This window comes from Ambystoma mexicanum, chromosome 2q (assembly GCF_040938575.1).
Source record: "Ambystoma mexicanum isolate Mex_15411 chromosome 2q, UKY_AmexF1_1, whole genome shotgun sequence".
Classification (NCBI taxonomy): Eukaryota; Metazoa; Chordata; class Amphibia; order Caudata; family Ambystomatidae; genus Ambystoma; species Ambystoma mexicanum.
Genome location: NC_090924.1, coordinates 130,609,964 through 130,634,309, shown reverse-complemented (window position 1 = coordinate 130,634,309; position 24,346 = coordinate 130,609,964). Strand labels below are relative to the sequence as shown.

Sequence of the window (24,346 nt, the reverse complement as noted above, 5' to 3'; positions counted from 1 at the left end):
TTCTCCTATACCCCTGCGGCATCAGTTCCATCCCTCTACCGCGGGCCGGATCTGACACCGCAGGGTCTCTTTCTTTTTTTTGGGTCCCCGCTTCCAATGTCGAGAAAACGCGGGATACGCCTGTAACCTCCAAAGCCGAAAATACCAAACATGGGTAGTGGGGGACACCCCTGCAAACCCTGCTCCACATGTTTGGTATTTTTGGCTTCGTATAAAAATGGTACTAGCCGAATTCGGTGAAATGTACCATTCGTACAAATAAATAAGATCAATTTGGGTATTTCGAAGGCGGTGGAATGAAAGTCCCTATATGAGGAAATTTTGCAAAACCGCTCCCCCAAAACAAGTGTCAGCTCCACGGGCTACATCCAGGTAGTAGTGTTTGGTGAAGGTATGCAATGAGGCATTGGGCTATAACCGGGATCGTAAAGAAAGACCTGTGATCCGGAGACCTCTTGAACACAGACAAAGCTGCCAATTATTCTTTGACTATGCAGACCCTAAGGCCTGATGAGGCAAGTGACAGATTGAACTCCATCACTGGAGTGGTGGGTCAAGAAATAGGGTCGATCCTGCATGCCCTGCACCATGCCTCGAACCTTCTCCACCGGCACGCATACAGTGATCTTGTTGACGGTCTACGTGCAACAAGCAGCACCTCAAGCACCTCCTCTGAGAGATCCCAGTCATACCTCATCCTCTCAAGAGCCACGCATATAGGCTAAGGGATTCAGGATTTGGATGGAGTAACCCAGACCTTCCGACTGAGATAAGAGATCCGGCCGTCGGGGCAACCGGAGAAGTAGGCTAATGGCCAAGTCCGGGAGGTCTGAGTACCACATTCTCAACCAATCCAGATCGATCAAGATCAGGGATGCTCGGAAACATCCTGAGAACCCACAGAATGATGGGAATCTGAGGAAAGACATAGTGGAGATCAAAGGTCAACTCCACTAGAAACACATCCCCCAGTGCACCTCTCGCAGGGAATTTCCTTGAGCAAAACTGTCAGCACTTCCTGTTGGACTCTGTGGCAAAGAGATTCACCTCTCGGGTACCGCACTGAGAGAAGAACTCCTTTAGGACTCCCTGGCACACTTCTCACTCGCGTGAGACCGTGCTCTGCCTGCTCAGAGCTTCCGCCAATCTGTTCTCCTTCCCTTCAGATGCATTGCTGGGACAGAGATCTGATTCTCTAAAAGCCAGTAGCACAGCTGCATCGCTTCTCTGCAGAGCGGGAGGGAGCGCACGCCACACTGCCTGTTCCAGTAGTCCATGGCCACCGTACTGTCCATCAAAATCAGGACATACTTCCCCTTCAGAGAAGGAGTAAACGCCTTCAGGGCTAACCTGATGGCTCACAACTCCAGCCTGTTGATGTGCCAGTTGGCATCCATTGCTGACCAAAGGCCTCTCACCTGCAAGTCATCACAGTGAGCACCCACAACCCCTCAGAGACGCATCCTTGACCACTCAGAGCTGAGACCACAGAGTCCAGAAGGGGTTCCCCGCTAGCATGTTGCTGCTGCTGGCCCAGCAAGAAAGGTCTATCACAGACCTGGACACCCTGAGAATGTCCCTCAAAGTGCTGCAGTACAGGGACCACTGACCTCGCGGGAGCCATTGCAAAGATGGCATTCGCAGCCTGGCCTCCGACACCAGATAACTGCAGGAGGCCATGAGACCTAAGAGGCAGAGGTAGGAAGCCGCTGGTAGGGTGGCGTGATTCTGGAAAATGTGTACCATCTGTGCAATGCTGAAAAAAATAGTCCATAGGCGCCCCTCTGCGAGAACGAACACGGCCCATTGACCTGTTCTTTGGGAAGGTACCCACTCGAGATTCTGCAGCCACACTTAAGCTCACTGTACCTTTCACAGATGGGACATATCCATTTGCTCATCAGCCCGCATGGGCAGTCCAGCCCCAAAATGCTATGGCAATTTCCTACTGAACAAGAGTACCAACAGCAACCCCATACACGTTTCAGCCTTGTTGGGCCTCATCAGTGAGGTGGAGCTGTGCCTCTTTGAGCACAGTGAGCAAGGGGTCCACGTCTGGATGACCCTAGGAAATTTAGGGTGACTACACCTAAGTCCCTTAAACAATGAAAAAAATAGTCCATAGGCGCCCCTCTGCGAGAACGAACACGGGCCCATTGACCTGTTCTTTGGGAAGGTACCCACTCGAGAGTCCGCAGCCACACTTTAGCTCACTGTACCTTTCACAGATGGAAATATCCATTTGCATACCAGTCTTTGTCCCGCTCACGTGGGCAGTCCAGCACCGAAATGCTAAAATGTGGCTGCAGACTCTAGAGTGGGTACCATCCCATGGAACAGGCCATTTTTGCCTTGTTCGTTGTCATAGAGGGGTGCCGATCACTAATTTTTGATCTGTGCAATGCTGGCGACTCTCTCCTCAGACGGAAAAGCCATACCTGGCCTAGTGTCTAGGACTGCGCCAATAAACTGGAACCTCCGAGCTGGAGCCTGTGGAGTAGTGAACAGGTGTTCCCGAGATGTGACAGAACCTGCTCTGCTGATTTTTGTCGGATCAGCCAGTCGTCCAGGTATGGGAACACATGGACGCCAGATTTCCTGAGGTGAGCAACAATTACCGCCATGAGCTTGGTGAAGACCCTTGGTGCGGAGGTCGCCCCAAAAGGAAGCACCTTGAACTGATAGTGCTTGTCCCCTATGAGGAACCTCAGCAACTTCCTGTGCTTCTGATGTATCGGCACATGAAAATAAGCGTCCTGAAGATCTATGAACACCAGCCAGTCCTGTAACTCGAGAGTGGGGAGAATCTCTTTCAATGTCACCATCCTGAATTTGTCCTTCCTCAGGATTTTGTTCAAAAGCCTGAGGTCCAAGATGAGACGGAGACCTTCCCCTTTCTTGTGTAGCAGAAAATACCAGAAATACCAACCCAACCCTCTTTGCCGGGGCAGTACTTCTTCCACAGCACCTTTCAACAACAGGGCTTGCAGTTCTTCCTGAGATCCTGTTCCGGTTGGCAATGAATTGGTGGGGGTTTGTCGGGAGGTCTTCTTAAGAAAGGCAGACAATAACTCCACCGCACGAGCTGCAGAGCCCAGGCATCAGAGGTTATATCCTGACAGTGAGCCCAATGCTTGGTCAACCGTCCAAATGGTGAATCGTGGGAGGAGAAATCAAAGCGTCTTTGAGGACAGAGCCGCTGCAACTGCCACTGTCTGCTGGACTCTAGATGCCCCCCTGGCCCTTGCGGAAGCATGAGAAATGCCTCTGCTCTTGCCTGACGTGCGGGAGCCGAGCCTTCCTGCCGTAGGGGATGTAGTGCCTGTAGCCTCTGCCCCTTGAAGAGAAACTAAAAAGGCAGGATTGGCCGGCTGTTGCACAGTTGGCTGAAGGACTTTGCGGGAAGCTTGGACTCCTTGAAGTTTTCCAAAGGGCCATTGGTCTTCGGTCCAAAGAGATTCTCCCCATCGAAAGCAATATTGAGTAACTTACTCTGGACATTAGGAGAGAACCCAAAGGAGTGCAGGTAGGATTGCCTGCTAAGAACCATAGCCGATCCCATTGACTGTCTAAAACAGTCTGCCACGTCCAGGCCCGTCTGCAAGGACTGTCTGGCCACTGCCTTTCCTCTCATCCACCAACTGCAGGAAACCCTCCTGCATCTCCCCTTCAGGGATGTACTGGGCCACATGCTACACCGCCTTCCACAATCCAAAAGAGTAATTTGCGAAGGTTATAGGTCAAAGGACAGAATTACAAAAGGGTTGAATCAAAAGGACCGAAAACAAAAAGGGTCGATTTTTTTTTTTTTGCGGGGTCCCTCCCGCAACTCCCTTTTTTGTGGTAAAAACCACTTTTTTTTCCAAAACCCGAAACCCAAAAAAATAGAAAATGTCAAATAAAAATAAAATTTGACCCTTTTGTTTTAGGTCAAATTGACTCAACCCTATGGCATTCGATCCTTTTGGATTCAAACCTTTGACCAGACCATTTGCGAAGCCACAGAAGACATAAGTCGCCTTCAATGCCATGGTCCCGGCAGAGAAATTCTTCTTCACTAGGGCATCTATTTTCTTGCCCTCCCTATCAGTTGGCAAAGTTGAAGTGGAACCGAATCTTCCAGCGTGGGGTGAGAGGAGAGAAAAGAGGGATCTCCCCTTGCAGACATAAGGTGGCAATGGGGTCGGTGAAAGCCGGGTTGAAAGGCATAGTCCTTTCTGTGGTGGGACCCTGATCAAGTATGTTCGTAAGGTCTAACCCTGGACAGGCAGAGCTTGAGTATTTAACCCCAAGGTATCCACTGCCCTGTCAACAAGGGCCCTACATTTTGCATTTGTATGGGCATAGGTGTGGGCTTGCTTCTTTCCACAGTCCAAAGATGTATTTCACAAATGCGCAAGACGCAATGACCAACTTTAAGGCCATATAAACTGATGAAAATATTTTCTTTGCCAGGGCGGCAACTTTCTTACCTTCTCTCTCCATAGGGAGAATGGAAGTTGATGTGCATAGTCTAGTATTGATTGAGGCTGCTTGTACAACTAGTCCCTCGGACATAGGATAGGAGGAGAGGTACATTGGGTCCCCCCCTTTCCAGTTTATACTTCTTAATGAATTCGGAATTCACAGGTGGTGTAGTACAAGGCCTCGTACACAAGGTGGCCTTTGGGTCAGCAATAGCCACTTTTCCGTAGGGGCTCCCACATCCAAAATGTCAGTGACTTCATATCCTGAAAGAGGTCTAGCTGGGGCACTCCAACCTAGGACCTCCACCACCCTGTCCACTGTGGCACAATACTTTCCACTTGCGGCAGCCTATAGATGGGCTTGCTGAGTCTCCAAATCAGGGGAAGTGTCCAGGCCATCTGCCTCTCCAAGCCAGCCCTCTGCAAAGGATCTCAAGTCAGCCTGATATCAGAAAAGAATATCTGCCTCCAGAGCCTGAATATGTGGGATTGACGTGAAACGACTTGAGGGCGATATTCCCGAAGATCGACACCACAGTGCCAATAAATCCGGAACAGGGCTGAGGCGCATGCGATCAGTCGGGTATCAACACTGATGCATCCACACCAGACTGTGCTGGTAACGGCTTCAATGCCTTGACAGCAATCAGCGCGGAGGGCACCAGTGTTGCTACGGTCTGCTTGAGGCTGGGATTTCCGGGCACCACTGGAGCCGATGGAGCGTGCTGCTTCGAGGAGTCATCCATACCCACAGCCGCTTTCTTGAACATATCAAGCATTTGCTCTTCAAAAGCCTGCCACTCGGTTTTCGATGTGGGCCCTGAAGCCGACTTCTGCATTCGTCAGAGGAACCGGAATCGTGCCAGAGGCACAGACCCGGTTTCTTTTTATGGGAGGATGAGGAATGATTGAGCGAATGTGAGCGCTTTTGGCCTTCTCATGGAACCTATCCTTTTCCAGAGTAGGCCCCTCAGTTTCAAGTTCCGATGACCAGAGGGTCGAGCACGCTGGAACCTTTGACAGGGGCCAACCTAACGCTAGTTTCACAGCCCTCTCACGTAGTGATTTCAGGTTCATCTTGGAGCAAGAACCACAGTCCTCGTGACGTGATCGACGCTGAGCCACCACATGCAGACAGCACGTGGGTTCATAATGGATATCTTGAAACTGCAGTCTTTGCACCGCTTAAAGCCTAATACCTTGGGAGCCGACACAGTGCTGAAACTATATCGAATAAGACGAGAAATGTATTGAATAAAAAGAAATATTCACTGAGAGAAAGAGTTGTTCCGTATGAGAAGCCTGCTGAGCGCATGGATAAAAGGAACTGAGGTATGGGGGCGTAGAAACGTGGTATGTATGATGACCGACGTCACGTCCGGAGTCGTCGACCGCTGTATCGATAAAGAGGGATTGATGGCCGAATCGAAGGACACTACGCCCCCTCGAACCCCCCAGCGAAAAAGTTTGAGCAGCTGACGCTGGAAGGGATATCCATCTGATGAAGAATCTATGGGAGAAAGGCAATCCATTGCAGAATAGTTTAGGACTCTCCATTGCAGATGGTCAAGGCATCTAATTTTAACATGTATATAGATCGATATGCAACATGAAGCCATGAGATCTGGAATGCAGGATGTATAAAGTCAGCAACCAAATCAGAATTAACAATTAAAGTATCGTTCCTACCTTTTCATGGTTGTAGCCTGCCAGCAACAAGAGCAAAATCAGAGGAAGTGCCATATAAGAACCCTGAGCAATATCCTGCTCAGGTAGTTTTCTCTGCAAATAAAGAACAATGTAAACATATCAGGAAATTATTTTCACTACTGCTCAGTTTATCATGTGGAAATAACATTAAGAAAAGTGACATTGCAAACTATTTTGTAAAACATAAGCGCTTCATGCACAGAAATGAGATACATTACTCACCGTAATCATATTTCTGATGATTGTATCTGCTTAGATTCCCATGCAGCGCATATAGTCTGACGACATCTAGTGGTAATCGCAGAGTATTGCATCTTTCTTTCGAAGATCGAAAAGGGACGTCGACATGGGTGACTGTAAGAGTATCCCTAATGTGACATGTAGTGTACCCAAAATCTGTAACGTGTCGAGGTCCCACCAGTAGTTTTTGTTCTGCCACGAAGGAGCCTTACATAATGCGTGAGTGAGTAAAGAAATGAGATGTAAGATGTCAATGTTCCTTCTGCTTCAAGAGTGGAGGAAGGGTGGGTGCATGTGAATCTAAGAAGATACAACCATCAGAAATATGATTACGGTGAGTAATATATGTCTTCTGATGCTTGTGAATCTGCTTAGAATCACATGCTTTGCATAGACTAGCGAGCAGTACCAGGAGATTGTGGTGGGATGTGTGAAGGAACAGTAGCAAAGAGTTGTTTTAGCACTGCTTGTCCCACCTGAGAAATAGTTTAGAGGCGTGTCTAAGCAGTAATGTTGAGGGAAAGTGTGAACAGAACTCCAGGTAGCTGCTTTGCAAATACAATCAAGAGGAACATTTGCAATTAAGGCTATAGTAGCTCCGAGTAGAGTGAGATCTAGGCATAAAGGGCAAGTCTCTCTTTGCAAGAGAGTAACACAAACAATCCATTTGGAAATTGCTGATTTAGAGACAGGGAGCCCTTCTCTACCAGCTGACAGAGAGAAAGAATTGGCTTGTCTTTCTTAGTGGCTTAGTCTTGTCAACGTAGTATACCACCACTCTCCCAAGATCTATAGTATGAAGGCTTCTTTCAGCTGAGTTAGTTGGATTCTGAAAGAATGTTGGAAGTTCGATTGATTGGTTCATGTGGAACTTAGAAATGGATTTAGGCACAAAAGGTGGGTATTTGCCCAATACCACTGTATCTTTGTGAATAGTCAAAAATGGTTCTTGAACTGAGACAGCCTGCAGTTCACTAACTCTCCTTATAGAGGTATGGCCCACTAATAAGGCAGTCTTATACGTGGGCTTTAAGACTAGCCTCATGCATTGGCTCAAAAGGAAGTCCCATTAATCTTGTGAGAACAACATTCACGTCCCATTCAGGAGTTGGGTTAGAAATAAGAGGGTGAAGTTTCTTTACCCCTTCCATGAATGCCTTAATTACAGGAATCTTCCACCATGAAACCTTGCTCTGGGATGTGGTATATGCAGAGAGAGCAGCAAGGTGGACCTTTAGAGAGTTTAAAACAAGTCCTGAGTTTAATAGGTGTGTTAGATAAAGGACTATATCTTTAGGTGAACAGTCAATAGGACTGATGTTTTTAGAGTTGCACCAAATTACAAAACATTTCCACTTATGGGAGTAACAATGTCTGGCGTTAGGTTTACGTGCCTCTTTAAGTATGTCCATACATCGTTGAGGTAGTTGGAGATGCCCAAACTCTATGACATCATGAGTCAAGCTGCTAAGCTGAGTGTTTGGGGGCACGGTACAGTGTCTTTCCTAGGTCTTGTGGCAGCATGTTGTACGGGCAGGGCAGTTTCCTGGGAGGGGAGACCGACATTCTCATGAGATGAGAGAAAAATTGGTCGAGCCCACATTGGTGCCACCAGGATCAACGTGACTTGTTACTGGGCCATCTTGTGCACTAGCCTGTTAAGGGGAATTGGGGCAGGGAGCATAGGCAATTCTCCCGGACCATGTTATGCAGAGACTGTTTTTGGACTGTCTCGGCAGGTACTTGGAGGTGTAATCTGGGCATTGGCCATTCGCCAGAGTCACGAGCAAATCAATGTCTGGATGACCCCATTCTGCAAAGAAGTGGAGTAGAATATGTTTTTGCAAGCGTCACTGCTGTTCTACGGGTAGGTGCAAGTCTCTGCTGAGCACGTCTGCCAGAAGAGTGTGCTCCCATGGAACATGTTGTGATAGTAGGAACATTTGATTGAGTGCCCACTTCCAAATGTTCTGGGACAGTTTGGATAGCACTTGAGAGAGAGTGCCCCCCTATTTGTTCAGATAGTACATGGCCGTGGTGCGGTCTGTAAGGAGAAGAATTGTCTTCCCCTGTAGGTGTGTTTGGAAGGCTTTCAGGGCTTTTAACACTGCAAGTCGTTTCAACAGATTGATGCGTTTGGATGCTACTGACTGACCACATGCCATGCGCTGTTGTAGGAGGTGTGTTCCTCGCCCCGACAGATGTGTTCGTGGTGAAAGTGGCTTCCACGGTGGGGTGGTGAAGGATTTCCCCTTCACAAGGTTTTGCTTGGACCACCAATGCAGAGACTGAACGAGGGCTGGCGGGGCAACCACTAGATCATCCCACTGACCGCTTGCCTGACACAATTGGCTCAGGTGCCACTCCTCCATTGAGTGCATGCGCAGAAGGGCGTGTGGAACTAGGAAGATGCAGGATGCCATCATACGCAGTAGGCGCATTGCTTCCGCATAGTTAGCTGGCGACTGGCTACATGAGGGATCTGGAACATGTTTTGAACCCTCTCGTTGGAGAGGAAGACAAGGCTGTCTTCTGTTTGAATTAGTGACCATAGAAATAGTCCGACTTGGCAGGGTAGCCGACTTGACTTTCATGTTGAGAATCTGAGATTGAAGAGGAGATCTACTGTTTTTTTAATGTTCCCCAGACACGTGTCGTACGAGTCTCCAGTTACGAGCCAGTGGTTCAGATGGAGAGATTACTTACCGTAATGTTCTTTCTATGGATTATTCTCCCACAGATTCCTCATCCGATAGATATCCTCATCCAGCGCTGCTACTGGGAATGTTCTTCAACAGGGGGTGTAGTGGACCTCGACTCTGCCGTTGATCGTCGATCCGTCTTGCTCGCTGCTCGATCATCAGCTCCGGACTTTACGTCGGCCGTTGTATATATACCACGCCACATCCCGTATATCAGATCCCCACTGTTTTCCCTGTGCTCGACTGCTGCAGAGGAGAATGGCAAAAGAAAAAGGCCAAACAGCCAACGGGATAAAAAAACTTGGTGGAAAGACTTCCACCGTAGCCAGAATCAAGAAAATATTTTTTTTTAGATTGATTGAGAATGACATGCGGTTTGCCAGACAGAAAACAGTCAGTCAAGGACAATCACCAGGTGTCTACTCGCCAAGATAGACGCGCACCAAATGCCAAAGCTCTCTGAGCAGGGATTACGGTAAGTAATTTCTCCTTCAATGGATTGCATTTCTCCCACAGATTCCTCATCTGATAGATTCCCAAAGCAGTGGAACAATGGAGGCGGGCAGAAGGTTCACAGCAGGAGAAATTACTTACCGTAATGTTCTTTCTATTGATTCCTCTCCCGCAGACTCCTCATCTGATATTCCCTAAAGCTCTGCTGGTTTGGAAACTTTTCGACATGGGGCGTAGTGGACCTCAACCGGCCCGTTGACCATTGATCCGTCTTGCTCGGCATCTGGTTGTCGGCTTCGGACGTGACATCAGGTGTCGTATAAATACCTTGTCACTACGCCCCACACCTCAGTTTCCCCCTTATTTCCAGAGCACACCACACTGCATAGGAAAACAGAGAGAACCAACGGGCTAATGAGCCCGTAAAATTAAATAACTATAGACCTCTGGAGGAGGAACAATTGCAACAAACACTACAAGTAGCGTTAGAAAAATCCTCTTTTTTTTTTAAAGAAACCTGTGGCAGGAAAGATAGAAAACAGACAGAAGACCATCACCAAGCCAACGTGAAAGAGAAGATGGGCACCAACCGCCGAAGAATCCGTAGAAAGAACATTACGGTAAGTAATTTCTCCTTCAATGGATTGCTTTTCTGCCGCAGATTCCTCATCTGATAGAATCCTAAAGCAGTAGATGAAGGAGGCAGGCAGAAAGTTATACCAAGAAATTTTGCAGTACTGCCCTGCCAAAAAGCGCATCAGCTGTACAAGCCACATCCCGGATATATTGCTTAGAAAAAGTATGGGGGGATGACCATGTTGCAGCACAAGAAATCTCCTGAACAGGGACTCCCCCCTCTGTAAAGCTGTAGACGCCGAGACTCCTTGTCGAATGGGCCCTGATGCTTGCTGGCAATTCCTTCCCAGCGGACTAATAGCTTTCAGCTATGCAGAAAAAAATCCAGCGGGATAAAGTCTGCTTGGTTATGGGCAGGCCCTCACGGGCTAAGGAAAAGGCCACGAAGAGCTAGTTATCTCTCCTGAAATTAGCTGTCCTCGCAATATAACTCAATGCCCTTTTCGCCTCTAGGGTGCAGAGGAGGGTAGAAGACCGGAAGGTCGATGGATTGCGACAGTTGAAATTCTGAGACAACTTTAGGAAGGAAGCCAGGCCTCACACTGAGTGAAACTTTCTCCCGGAAAAAAAAACCGCAGGAAGGGTGGCTTACAGCATAAGGCCTGCAGTTCGCTCACCTGCCTAGCGGATGTAATAGCCACAAAAAGGCTATTTTCAAAAAAAGAAGACTTAATGGACATGTATGCATAAGCTCAAAGGGAGCTGCCATCAGAAATGTTAGTACCAGATTAGGTCCCAATCCGGGACAATAAAGGGAGTTGGCTGAAACCTATTTACAAGGCCTTTCAGGAATTGTGCCAATACCGGGATCGTAAAAAATGAACCTTGATCTGGGGGATCTCAAACAAAGACAAGGCCGCCAAATAACCTTTGACCGTGGTGACCTGAATGCCTGCTGAGGCCAGCGACAGAAGGAACTCCATCACCGTAGTGGTGGGGAAAGAGATTATGTGATATGCGATATGATATGACATTTATAACGCCCCTATACACAAGTGTTTCAAGGCGCGACAAGGTAAGGGAGGCAAAACAGAGGGAGGACAAAAAACAACGATCTTACTAGGCCCAGTGATATTCAGATCGCGCAAGTGCAAGGGAGAAGTGCCAGGCAGGAGGTGCAGGGGCTTGAGGGTGAAATGATGGATAAGTGCAGCACAAGAAAAAACAGAAAAACAGCAAGTAGCTCAGCCAACAGGTGGCAAGTGCGAGTGTTAGGAGTGCAGACAAAAAGTGTCTGATAAGTGCAGGAGAAGGGGCTGTAAGGTTACAGATACAGACCACAAGTGCAGGGGGTGCCAAGAGGCAGTGCGTTTAAGCAACTGGACAGGCAGGGACCTGGGCCCGAATTCAGAGGGTTGCCAGGTGACCAGTGCATGCAACAGACAAGAGATCAGCAGGGGAGAGATGGGGTCAATCTCACATTCACTGCACTACGCCTCAAATCTTCAACATCTGCATGCGTACAAAGATCTTGTGAACGATCTGTGTGCAGCAAGCAACACCTCAAGTACATCCTCAGAGAGGTCCCAGTCACATATCAGCCTCTCAAGAGCCACGCATCTAGGTTGAGGGATTCCAGGTTCGGGTGGAGTATCAGACCACCTGACTGGGTTAGGAGATCCAGACGCTGAGGCAACCAGCGAGGTGGACAGATCCATGAGGTCGGAGTACCACATTCTCCTCGCCCAATCCGGGGCAAACAAGATCATGATCGCTCGAAACCTCTTCAACCTCTGTAGAACCAATGTAATGACAGGAATCGGAGGGAACACGTAATGGAGAGGGACGGTCCAATCCATCAGAAACACATCCCCCAGCATACCGTTCGCTGGGAATTCTCTTGAGTTAAACTGTTCGCATTTCTTGTTGGACTCCGTTGCAAACAGATCCACTGGTGGGGTACCCCAGAGAGAATACCTCCTCTAGGACTTCCTGGCACACATCCCCACTCATGTGAGACCATGCCCTGCCTGCTCCGAGCATCCGCCAAGTTGTTCTCTGTTCCCGCCAGATGAACTGCAGAGACGGAGATCCAGTTCTCCAGCAAGCAGAACCAAAGCATTATCGCCTCTGTGCAGAGGGGGCAGGAGTGCACACCACCTTGTTTTTTAAGATAGAGCATTGCTGTGTTGTCGTCAGAACGAGGACATGTTTCCTCGGCAGAGACGGGCGAATGCATTCAGTGCAAGCCCGATAGCTCGCAACACTAGCCTGTTGATGTGCCACTTGGCTTCCTTTGCTAACCATAGGACGCTCACCTGCAAAGTGAGCGCCCCAACCCTTCAGAGATGCATCCATGACCACTCCGGTCTGAGGCCAGAAGGGTTCCCCCACGAGGAGTCTGTTGCGGCCCGCCCACCAGGACAGGTCGTTGACCACTGAAGCGGACACCCTGAGGAGATCTGAGAGTGTGCCGAGCTACTGAGACCACCGACTCCTCAGAAGTCACTGCAGGGATCTCATGCGCAACCTCGCCTCTGGCACTAGAAAAAGGCAGGAGGCCATGAGACCTAAGAGGCAGAGGAAGGAAGCTGCTGGTAGAGTTTCATGGTTCTGGAACAAGTCGACCATTTGTGTCAAGTGGACTACTCTCTCCTCGGGAGGGAAGGCCTTCCCTACCCGGGTATCTAGGACGGCTCCGATGAACTGGAGCCTCTGGATTGGCGTGATCTTGTGCGGCAGCAAGCAAGTTTCCTCTAAATGGGACAAGACCTGCATTGCAGACTTCCCTCGGATCAGCCAGTCGTCCAGATATGGAAGTACGTGTACCCCGGATTTCCTGAGGTAAGCCACAATTACCGCCATGAGCTTGGTGAAGACTCTTGGGGTGGAGGTTAGACCAAAGGGAACCACCTTGAACTGATAGTGCATATCCCCTATGGTGAACCTTAGGAACTTCCTGTGCTTTCGATGGATTGGCACATGGAAATAAACATCCTGTAGGTCTATTGATACCAGCCAGTCCTGTAGTTCGAGAGCGTGGAGAATCTCTTAACGTCACCATTCTGAATTTGTCCTTGCTCAAGAACTTGATAAAGGCCCAGAGACCTCCTCCCTTTTTAAGTATCAGAAAATATCAGGAACACCACCTGATCCTCTCTGCTCAAGAGAGGTACCTCTTCCGCGGCACCCTTCAACAGGGCTCTCAGTCCCTCCTGGAGCTCCTGTCCAGGTTGGAATGGGTGCGGGGGGAGACTGGGGGGCTTCTGTCCAGTGGTTTTCTCACAAATGGCAGACAATAACCCCACTGAATGAACTGAAGGGGCCAGGCATTGTAAGTAATTTTGGTTGCCAGTCAATTCGTCGAAAAAAATTGGTCGACCAGACAAATGGTCGAAGCAAATTGGTCGAAAACCATTTCGTCGAAATTTTTTTTTTTCTATTTTAACCCTTTTTTTTTTTTTTTTTTTGGGGGGTCCCCCCCCCCCAACCTTCTTTTTTTCTCTAAAATCCCCTTTTTTAACTAAACGAAAACCCCAAAAATAAATATATAAATAAAAAAATATTTTCGACGGAATGGTTTTCGACGAAATTGCGTCGACCAAATTGCAGTCGACCAGTTTTTTTTCGACGAGTTGACTGGACACCAGTAATTTCCTGCTACTGAAGCAAATGCTCTGTCAACCGTCTTCCAACTGGTGCGCTGAGAGAGGGGAAATAAAGTGGCTTCGAAGGCTGGGTTACCCCCTCTACCGACGCTGCCTGTCGACCTCTAGAAGCCACTCTGCCCCCTTCTGGAGCACGAGAAACGCTTCTGCCCTTGCCTGGCAGCTGCACTATCCTGCCAAAAGGACCATACCACCTGTAGCCCTGTGCCCTAGAGGCGAAGCTGAAAGCAGGTTTGTGCGGCTGACGCCATAGATCGGCCCACACAGTCATTGATGTCCAGGCACGTTCGCATCGACTGTCTGGCAACCTCTTTCCCATCCTCCACTAGCTGTACGAAGCCCTCGCGCATCCCTCCTTCTGGGACATACTGCGCAGCATTTTCAAGTGCTGTCCATAGACCAAAGGAGTATTTGGCAAAACTGCTTGCCACATTTGTAGCCTTAAGGGCCATACTGCCCGAGGTAAATGCTTTCTTTGCTAAGGGATCAACCTTTTTAGCTTCCCTGTTGGGGGGCAGGATAGAAGTGGAAGATGCAGGTCTAGATGAGACAGTGGCAGTCTGCATAACCAGCCCCTCTGGGGAAAAGTGAAAGGAGAGGAATGAAGGGTCTACTCTAGCCGGGATATACTTCCCGGAAATGGTACAGCTGACGGGAGGAATAGAACAAGAGTGCTGCCATAGAATTGTTAATAGATCAGCAATGGCAGAGTTTAAAAGCATATTGCGTTCTGTAGTGAGGCCTTCATCTAAGATATCTGTAAGGTCATAACCGTGTATCGTCGCCACAGAAGAATGTAATCAGACATGATATGCTATGGCATAACGCGCCTATACACACGTTTTTCAAGACATATTATAGACATAGGGCTGGGATTGCTGGAATTAGAGATCTGGAGAGGTGTCCAGGCTGCTGGCGTCATGAAGGCCTTGAGCCAGCTGCAAAAGCTGATTTTGGTTATCAAAATAATTACCGCCGAAGATATCTGCCATGGTATAACAAAATGTGGACTGGGGTTGTGGAGTGCATGTTTTCTCGACACAGGCAACGTTGAGGGTTTGTCTCTCGGCACCGATATGGTGGATGTCAGTGTCGATCGGGATCGAGACGCAGTAGCGTAGTCATCCTTGGATGCACATGGGTGATGCAGCTTCCATTGAACCTCTTTCGTAATCGAAAGATTTATTGGCGCCAACATTGTCGGTACCGTGGCACTAGAGGAGTCGGACATGCAGAGCACCGCTCTTGGTTGCAAAGCCTGCTGCGTGTGGAGGTTAGCCGCGCTGACTGCAGCATGCTTTTAAACATGTCCAACATAGAGGGCTTGAAATCCTCTCAATCTTGGTGGGTGGTAGGCCCCATCAACGGCTTACCTTTATCCGTCGACGAATCGGAATCCCGACGGTGGCAGTGCCCCCTTTTCTTCTATCTGGACGAGGACAAGAATGGCCCCTCGAGTGGGACCATTTCTTCTTCTGCCTATGTTGTTTTTCGGGGGTGTTCCCCTCGGTTTCGACTTCCATAGACCGAACTGCCGACCGCGCCAGTGATTTAGAGGGCTGTCCACCAAGAGCAAGTTTAGCTGCTCGATCACGTAGGGATTTGGGTTGCATTTTGGCGCACAACTGACACCCGTCAGTCCTGTGACCCATGCCGAGGCACCAGAGACACAACTCATGTGGGTCAGTGATGGACATCTTGATGCCACAGTCAGTACACTGCTTGAAACCAGATAGCCCAGCGACTGACATCTCGGATTGAGGAATTGAAAAGCGAAAGGTTTTCTGACAAAAACATTGAGAGAGTCGAAGACTCACCTGTGTTCCCAAGCAGCATTGTAGCGTGCGGAAAAAAGGAACTGATGTGTGGGGCGCAGTGATGAGGTATTTATAGGACACCTAATGTCACGTCCAGAACTGATGACCAGATGCTGTGAAAGATGGATCGACGGATGACAGCCGGGTCGAGGTCCACTACGCCCCCTGTCGAAATAAATTCCAAAGCAGCAGAGCTGGAGGGAATATCTATCGGATGAGGAATCTGCGGGAGAAAAGCAATCCATTGAAACAGATTTTGTAGCACTGCCCTTTGAAAACGCACATGAGCCCCATGGGCGACATCCAGACTGTAGTACCATGTAAACATATAGAGTGAGGACCATGTTGCTGCTCGGCAAATGTCCCTAGCTGGGAACCCCCCTTTGCAAGGCTGTAGATGCGGTGACCCCTCTGGTCAAGTGTATGTGATGCCACGAGGCAGCTCCCTGCCTGTGGACTGATAGCATTCTTCAATACATAACATAGTCCACCGGGATAGCATCTGCTTGGTTACAGCCAGACCTTTCCTGGCTAGAGAGTAGGCCACAAATAATTGATCAGTCTTCTGAAATTCTGAAGTCCATGCGACATAAAAACTCAAGGCCCTTCTGGGGTCCAACCGATGAAAGCGCTCCTCCTCCTTGGAAGGGTGCGGAGGTGTGTAAAAGACCAGTAGGTCTATGGTATGTGAAAGGTGAAACTCAGATACCATCTTCGGCAGGAACCCCGGCCTTACTTTAAGCAAGACCTTCTCACAAAAGAACGGCAAAAATGGGGGTTTACAACAAAGGGCATGCAATTTGCTGACCTTCCTAGCGGACATAATCGCAACCAAGAAGGCTGTCTTTAGAGTGAGCAGCCTCAAAGAACAGGAGTGCATGGGCTCAAAGGGAGCCGCCATCAACAAAGTCAAAACTAGACTTAAATTCCAATCTGAGACAACAAAGGGAGTTGGCGGACACATAATCTCAACATCTTTCAGGAATTAGGCAATAACCGGGATCGTAAAAAAGGAACCTTGATCCGGGGACCTCCTAAAAACAGGCAGGGCCACCAAATATCCTTTGACTGTGGTAACATGAAGGCCTGCTTAGGCCAGTGACAGAAGGAACTCCATCACTGTAATGGTGGGGTAAGAGATAGTGTCAATCTTGTGCTCCCTGCACCACACCTCAAATCCTCTCCACCTGTATGCACACAGGGATCTCGTAAACTGTCTGCGTGCAGCCAGCAACACCTCATCCTCTCAAGAACCATACATGTAGGTTGAGGGATTCCAGGTTTGGGTGAAGTACCCAACCTTCAGACTGGGTCAGGAGATCAGGGCGACGATGCAACCAAGATCGTCAGAATCAGAAGGACCGAGTACCATGTCCTCCTCGCCCAGTGCGGGCCGATCAAGATCATGGCTGCTCGAACCCTCTTCAACCTCCTGAGAAGCCAAGGGATGACAGGAATCGGAGGGAAGGCGTAGTGGAGAGGGAAGGTCCAATCCACCAGAAAAACTTCCCCTCGATCATCCTTTGCTGGAAATTCCTGAGCACAATTGTCTGGACTTCCTGTTGGACTACGTGGCAAACAGGTCTATTGCTGGGTTACCCCAGAGAGAGACGACCTCCTCTAGGACTTCCTGGCACATGTCCCACTCATGCGAGACCGTGCTCGGCCTGCTCAGAGCATCTGCCAAACTGTTCTCTGTCCCAGTCAGATGAACTGCTGAGACCGAGATCCAGTACTCCAATAGCCAGAACCACAGCTGCATCGCCTCTCTGCAGAAGGGGAGGGAGCGCACACCACAATGCTTGTTCAGGCAGTGCATGGCCACTGTATTGTCTGTCAGCATCAGGACATGCTTCCCCTTTAGAGAAGGTTCGAAAGCCCTCAAGGCCAACCTGATGGCTCGCAGCCCCGGCCTGTTCATGAGCCACCTGGCTTTGATTGCTGACTGAAGGCCTTTCATCTGCAAATCCTTGCAGTGAGCGCCCCAACCCATCAGAGACGCATCCCTGACCACTCAGGCCAGAGGCAACGGAGGCCGGAAGGGTTCCCCCACCATGAGATTGCTGCTGCCGGCCCACAAACCAAGGAAGTCAACCACTGACCTGAACACCCTGAGGGAATCCATGAGGGTTCTGAGGTACTCTGACCACTGGCCTCGCCATTGTAGAGATCTCATTCGCAGCCTGGCCTCTGGCACTAGCAAAATACAGGAGGCCATGAGCCCTAAGAGGTGTATGAGGGAAGCTACTGGTAAGGTGGTGTGGTTCCAGAACAGGTTCACCATCTGCACGATGATGTTGATTCTCTCCTTGGGAGGGAAGGCCGCCCCTACCCGGGTGTCTAAAACTGCCCCGATGAACTGGAGCTTCTGGACTGGCATCACATGGGACTTCTTCAAGTTCAGGGAGAAGCGCAGCCTGTGGAGGAGTGAATATTGTCCTCTAGGTGGAACAAACCCGCTACGTCGACTTCCCTCGGATCAGCCAGTCATCCAGGTATAGAAATACGTGGACAACGGATCTCCTGAGTTGAGCGTGACTACTGCCATGAGCTTGGTGAAGGTTCTTGGAGCGGAGGTCAACCCAAAGGGAAGCACCTTGAACTGATAGTGCGTGTCCCCTATGAGGAACCTCAAGAACTTCATGTGCTTGCTATGCATCGGCACATGGAAATAAGTGTCCTGCAGTCTAATGACACCAGCCAGTCCTGCAATTAGAGAGTGTGTGGAGAATTTCTCTCAACGTCTCCATCTTGAACTGGTCTTTCCTCAGGAACTTGTTCAAGGCCCCCGAGGTCCAGGATGGGCCGGAGACCTGCTCCCTTCTTGGGTACCAGGAAATACAGGGAATATCAGCCCAATCCTCTCTGCTCGGAAGGTACCTTTTCCACTGCACCCTTCAACAACAGGTGTGAACAGGAAGGGGTCCTGCCTGTCAAGATTTTTTTCAGCTGCAACTCATTCAACTTAGGTTTATTCAAATATACGGCATACAAGCATCATACTGCAACAACATGCTTATAAAGCAGTATCACATGTATCGGAGGAAACCCATAACAAGGTCACCCTTTAGCCTGGCTTTAGTAGACCTCCTCAAGGTCCTGTCTCCTAGATGAACTATATTGACTATACTTTTACTAGGAAGACATACAAAACTTAAGTGTCGGTCCAAGACACTAGTACACAGTATCTGTTACCCCATGTTAGGTGTAGATATGTATGCACCTCCTTTCCTCTGATACATGTGATACTGCTTTGTATGCATTTACAATGTTTTGCACTGAATGGCCAATCTGCATGAATTAATGCCTTTTGGGAACTTTCTTTCTTGTTCAGTTAATCCATATTGTTGGGACAACATTGTAATTGTTTATACTAATTTAGCTATGGTACAGTGTGCATTGTGATCTGTGAACCCCCCCCCCCTTTTTTCTTTGTTTACGGTGTTCACAGAATTTATGTTTATATTTATGTGAAAATGGAGTAATTTCACAACTCATGCAGAGGGAAATAACTACGTCTAACCTCCTGTTGTCTCTACATAGGTCAACTACTGACCATAGATTAACTTTATTGCCTTTAAGAAAAATGAACAAAAAAATAGTATAAATAGTGTCAGCAATATGCAAAACAGACCTACTTTACCTATATTGAGTGTCGGGTTGTACTTTACACAGCAGCGGATTACATGGCAAAAAAATAGTATGTTGCTTGTATGCCGTATATTTGAATAAACCTGCATTTGAATGAGTTGCAACTGAAAAAGAATCTTGACAGGCAGGACCCCTTCCTGTTCACATCCTTTATTAGCCCATAGTCCTGACCCTGTTTTAGGGCCATCCCTCCGGTTACCTCCCCTTCAACAACAGGGCTCACAGTGCTTCCTTGAGCTCCTGTCTCGGTTGGCTTGGAGGTGGTGGGGGTCTGTCCCGGAACTTTCCTTAAGAAGGGCAAACAATAACCCCACTGCACAAGCTCCAGGGTCCCCGGCGTCAGAGGTAATCTCCAGCCATGGGGCCAATGCTGACAGCCGTCCATCAATCGGTAAGTTGTGGGAGGGGAAAATCAAAGCGGCTTAGAGGGCCTCTGGATGCCCCCCTGCACCTTCCGGAGCCTGAGAAACACTTCTGCGCCTGCCGGCATGCGGCAGCTGCGCCTTGCTGCCATGAGGCACGTAACGCCTTTAGCCCCTGACCGTAGAAACGAAGCTGAAGGCAGGCTTGGCTGGCTGCGCATCTAGGCCCCACGATTTTGCTGTGATCTTAAACGTTTTTATTTTTGTAGGGAGTCCTTGGCCTTATGACTGAAAAGAAATTCGCCCTCAAAGGGCATGTCCAGGAACTTATTCTAGACATTTGGCGAAAAGCCTGAAGAGCGCCGATAGGCCTCTCTCCTCACGATCCCATTGAATGGCCCACATAGTCGGCCACAACCAGGAACGTTTGCAGCGACTGCCTGGCCACCTAATTCCCATCTTCCACCAGCTGTATGAAACCTTCTTGCAGCTCCCCTTCAGGAATATATATTGGATTGCTTGCTCCATCTACCACCTTACAGAGGCCAAAAGAATACTTGGCAAACCCACAAGCTAAGGTAGTTGCTTTCAAGGCCATGCTACCAGACGTGAAGATCTTTTTCGCCATTGCAGCCAGTCTCTTGCCCTCCCTGTCAGGAGGCAGGTTCGAAGTGTATAAAGCTGCCTTGGTGGACACTGTGGCTGCCTGCATGACAAGATCTTCTGGAGAAGGGTGGGAAGACAAACATGATGGGTCTCCTATAGCTGGCCTGTATTTCCCGGTCATAGTGGAGCTGACCAGAGGTATGGAGAAGGGATGCTGCCACAAGGAGGCAACAGGGTCGGCAATAGCGGGGTTCAGTGGCATGTGACGTTCGTCCAAGATGTCAGTTATGTCGCATCCCTGGACTGGAACTTCTGCAGCATTTAGCCCCAGTGTGTAGACCACTTTGTCCACTAGTTCCCTAAATTTGGCATGGGCATATGTTTACGACTGAGCCTGTTGCGATTCTAAATGAGGGGATGTATCCAGCCCATTAGCGTCATGCTTGTTCCAAAGCCATGAGGTCTGCCTGGTCATCGAAATAGTCGACGCCACCAGCCCCTGCATACATAGGGTTGACATCTCCTTGGTGGTCTCCACAATCATTGCCTTAAATAGACGCCATGGAGCTTAACAAATCGGTCGGGGATAATAGACCGAAGGAAGCATGCCGACCATCAGCGATCGAGGGCTTATCCATCGACAGGGTGGCCGTCGGCATCGAGCTAGGCTTGGGCACTGAAGAGATGTCGAAAGCGCCCATAGTAGGCTCACGGAAAGACCCCGGCTTTGAGGGTTTCAGTGCCTTTTCTGGTACTGAGCCTGAAGCCCTTTACCAATGGCGTTGGTAAATGTGTCTGCATGGGGTCAGGAGTACCGAGCGCCGCCACAGCCTGCTGTTTGGGGGGGTGCAGCCGCACCTACAGCCGCCTGTTTTCGAACATTGCAAGTATTTGCGATTTAAATACCTCCCACTCCTTAAGAGTTACCTTTCTCTGACAAAGTGGCGGAGTCTCGTCAGTGCAGGTGGCACCTTTTCTTCGGAGAAGATGACAACAAAAGTGCCTCCGTGAGTGGGCCCGCTTCTTCGTCTTGCGCCAATGCCTTTCTTTTTCTTTCTCAGAAGTAGTGCCCTCTGTTTCAGCCTCAGAGTACCGAACAGTCGACCGCGCAGGTGATTTTGACAGCAGTCGGCACATTGCGAGCTTGGAGACTGACTTTGGATTCATCTTACCACACGATGAGCACCCTTCGGTGTCATGAACCGTGCCGAGGCACCACACACAGATGTCATGTGGGTCGGTCACCGACATCTTAGTGTTGCAGTCGGTGCAGCGTTTAAAACCCGAAATCCGAGGGGCGGCCATCTCGTGGTTGAGAAGAAGCACAAAATCTGACGAGAGATTTGTCGAAAAAGAGTTGAGGACTCGAATACCAACACTATGTTCTCCTCAGGAACATAGTGTTGGTATCTACTCCTCAGGAGTAGCGCGTTGAGCGAGTGGAAAAAAGGAACTGAGGTACGGGGCATAGTGACGTGGTATACATACGACGGCCGACATCATGTCCGGAGCTGACAATGGAGCACGGAGCAAGACGGGTCAACGACCGAGTCGAGGTCCTTTATTCCCACCCCCGCCCCATCCATCAAAGAATTTTCCGGCCAGCAGAGCTAGATAAGGATATCAGAAGAGGAATCTACAGGAGAAAGGCAATTCATTGAAAAGGGTACACTGGAATGGACTGCCTGCACAAGTGAGCTGCCACTACAGCTAGTACCTTTGTAAATACCCTTAGAGCTGAGGCAATGCCAAAATGGGACTACCTTGAACTGATATTGAGTGTTCGCCATCTTGAACCCGAGATTCTTTCTGTGCACTTGCAACATTGAAATATGAAAGTATGCATCTTTCATATCAAATGTGACCGTGCAATCCCCCTGTTGCAGCAGTGGGATTACTTCCTGAAGAGTTGTCATCCTGAATTTTTGAGGTGTAGAGAAAACCCTCAACGCTCAACAGAAAAACTACAACCCACTAGAGAAAAAGGCCAAGCACACCTCTTGCAACGAGAACAAGGTTTATTCTCATAAAAAGACGATTAAGCGCCAGCTAGCACGGAACCCTCTGGTATAAACAGTAGTTTTTAAAGTTACACAGCATCATCAGTGACGTACATCACATAGGTTACAATCCAGAGAGCTGGTTGGTGCGACCCTATACACAAACAGACTGTTCCATACGTGATACCAGGCCATTGTTCTTAGCATAGTCTGATCATCTTCTTCCACGTGGGGATCTTCTGTTGTCATCAAATAGAAAAACTTTAATTGGCATTTGGGTTATACAGATCATTAGCTCCTAACACTACAGTGCACCTGGTACCGAGGACATGAGCGAGGCGGCTACTTTAGAGGTCACAATAACTTTCTACCCCCGCTCCTTTCCCAGACACGTCAGCGTCTCATGGGCCTTCCCACCCATGGCATAAATTAGTTACTTAACCCATCCCGGGCACCTCACAGCACAAATCACACAGGCCACTAGTGGGGGCTGGCTGGCCCGTTCTCTAATCTTCTTGATCAATTGATCAACGTACAGCTTTATGGCCAGGGGTCTTGGGCTGGTTGGGGTATTGGAATGTTTGTGTTAGGGAGCCTGGGGGTCTAGGGCCGCTATAACTTCTACATCTGAACTGGCGAAGGACTATAGCCCTCACCTCCCTTATCGTGGAATACCTCTTCAATGATTCATCCCGGCCCTCTCATGGCCTTGCAGAGCACATTCTTTCTGAGTTACATGTACTACTGATAAAGCTTCGTAAGAGGCTGTGTGTGTGCGCGTGTGCCAAAGAAATTAACATTCTGCAGATTGGCTGGGCTCCGGGCGAACAACGCGCAGCCCCCTTCCAACCCTCTGGACTAGCTGTGAGCATGCAAGCATAGCTGTGGCACAAGGCCTTAATTTAAAAAAAGCTGTCTACCTACTAAAATGAACATTCATTATATACGTGATGCTATCATTGAAATCCGCTATATTTCTACTACAATCAACTTCTATGGATGAGACGCCCCTCCATTCTCCTTCTACAAACGCCTTGTCCAAAATCACAGAGGGGTCTGAAACATCTGCCCCTCTTTCCCAACATTCCCCCCTTTCTTTCGTTAATTCTATATTAACAAACTCCCCTGCCATTCTTTCAGCCTCCTCTATCCGCTTAGCCTCCCTCATACGACCATGTTCCCTTCTTGGGAACCCATGCTCTACATACTGATCACAAACTTTCTCCCGCCTGGGCATACTGTTCTGGGGTGCAAGTGAGATATATACAACTCCCATCTCCTTCTAAATCAACTCAATGCTCTTCATAATTTTCGGGGTCTGGTTGGGCTGTGGTAACTGTTCGGGGGGAGGGGGGAATTATTTGCTCTAGCCTTAACATGCATGGCTTTAGTTGTGCCCTCTGTTTGTACCTGCCCATCGTTTGTACTGTGGGGTGCACTGCTTACCCCAATTGAAATCATCATCATTGCACTATTAGGGATCGCCTTAGCACAGCATCTAAGTCGCAACAGGCATGTGCAGATAATCACCAACACGAACACCACCACTGGCACTAATATCTTCACGAGTGCTCCCATCCACGATGGTGCCCAGGAAAAAGGGTAATCGAACCAATCACTCTTGTTGATCACTGCTTCCGTCTGCATGTGTTCTCAGAGAGTGTGCGCAGCCTCTTATTTGTGTGAGATAACAGCAGCATAGTTTGGGGGCACATAAGTATGGCAGGATTCACCGATTTTCTTTACAAACGTCCCCCTCCATGGCTGTAAGCAAATCAAGCACATGCCGGTTCTGCAACATCAACCGGATGGCTCTCAGTTAAATCCGGATTTTAGTGAAATCTTGTTCAGTATCATTCGCCAACTAGATTAATTTCCACGGACAAACTGCAGCCATTTGGCGTTGGCTGCTGTTTGTACTCTTGGCAGTAACAGGGAGGCGGAAAGCGTCTCTTTGCTGTACAGTCTATATTGATCAGATATTTATTTAAGCAATTTTTCAGAGTTTTGTGACAGATAGTTGGACCTCTTTTCTTTTTAAAAGTATATGGTCGTCTTTTTCTGGCAAAATCCGAAAGACAGGAGGCTGTAGCGG

The 24,346-nt window shown here is 48.9% G+C and overlaps 1 protein-coding gene across 1 annotated transcript in view; it reads right to left on the bottom strand.

The window, feature by feature from the left end:
* LOC138569235 (BOS complex subunit NOMO1-like) overlaps positions 1-24,346 on the bottom strand; it is a 1,101,991-nt gene that overhangs the window by 46,402 nt on the left and 1,031,243 nt on the right. The window contains exon 30 of the mRNA XM_069647049.1: positions 6,156-6,248. Coding sequence (XP_069503150.1) covers positions 6,156-6,248 — 93 coding nt within the window. The remainder of the gene's footprint in view (positions 1-6,155; positions 6,249-24,346) is intronic.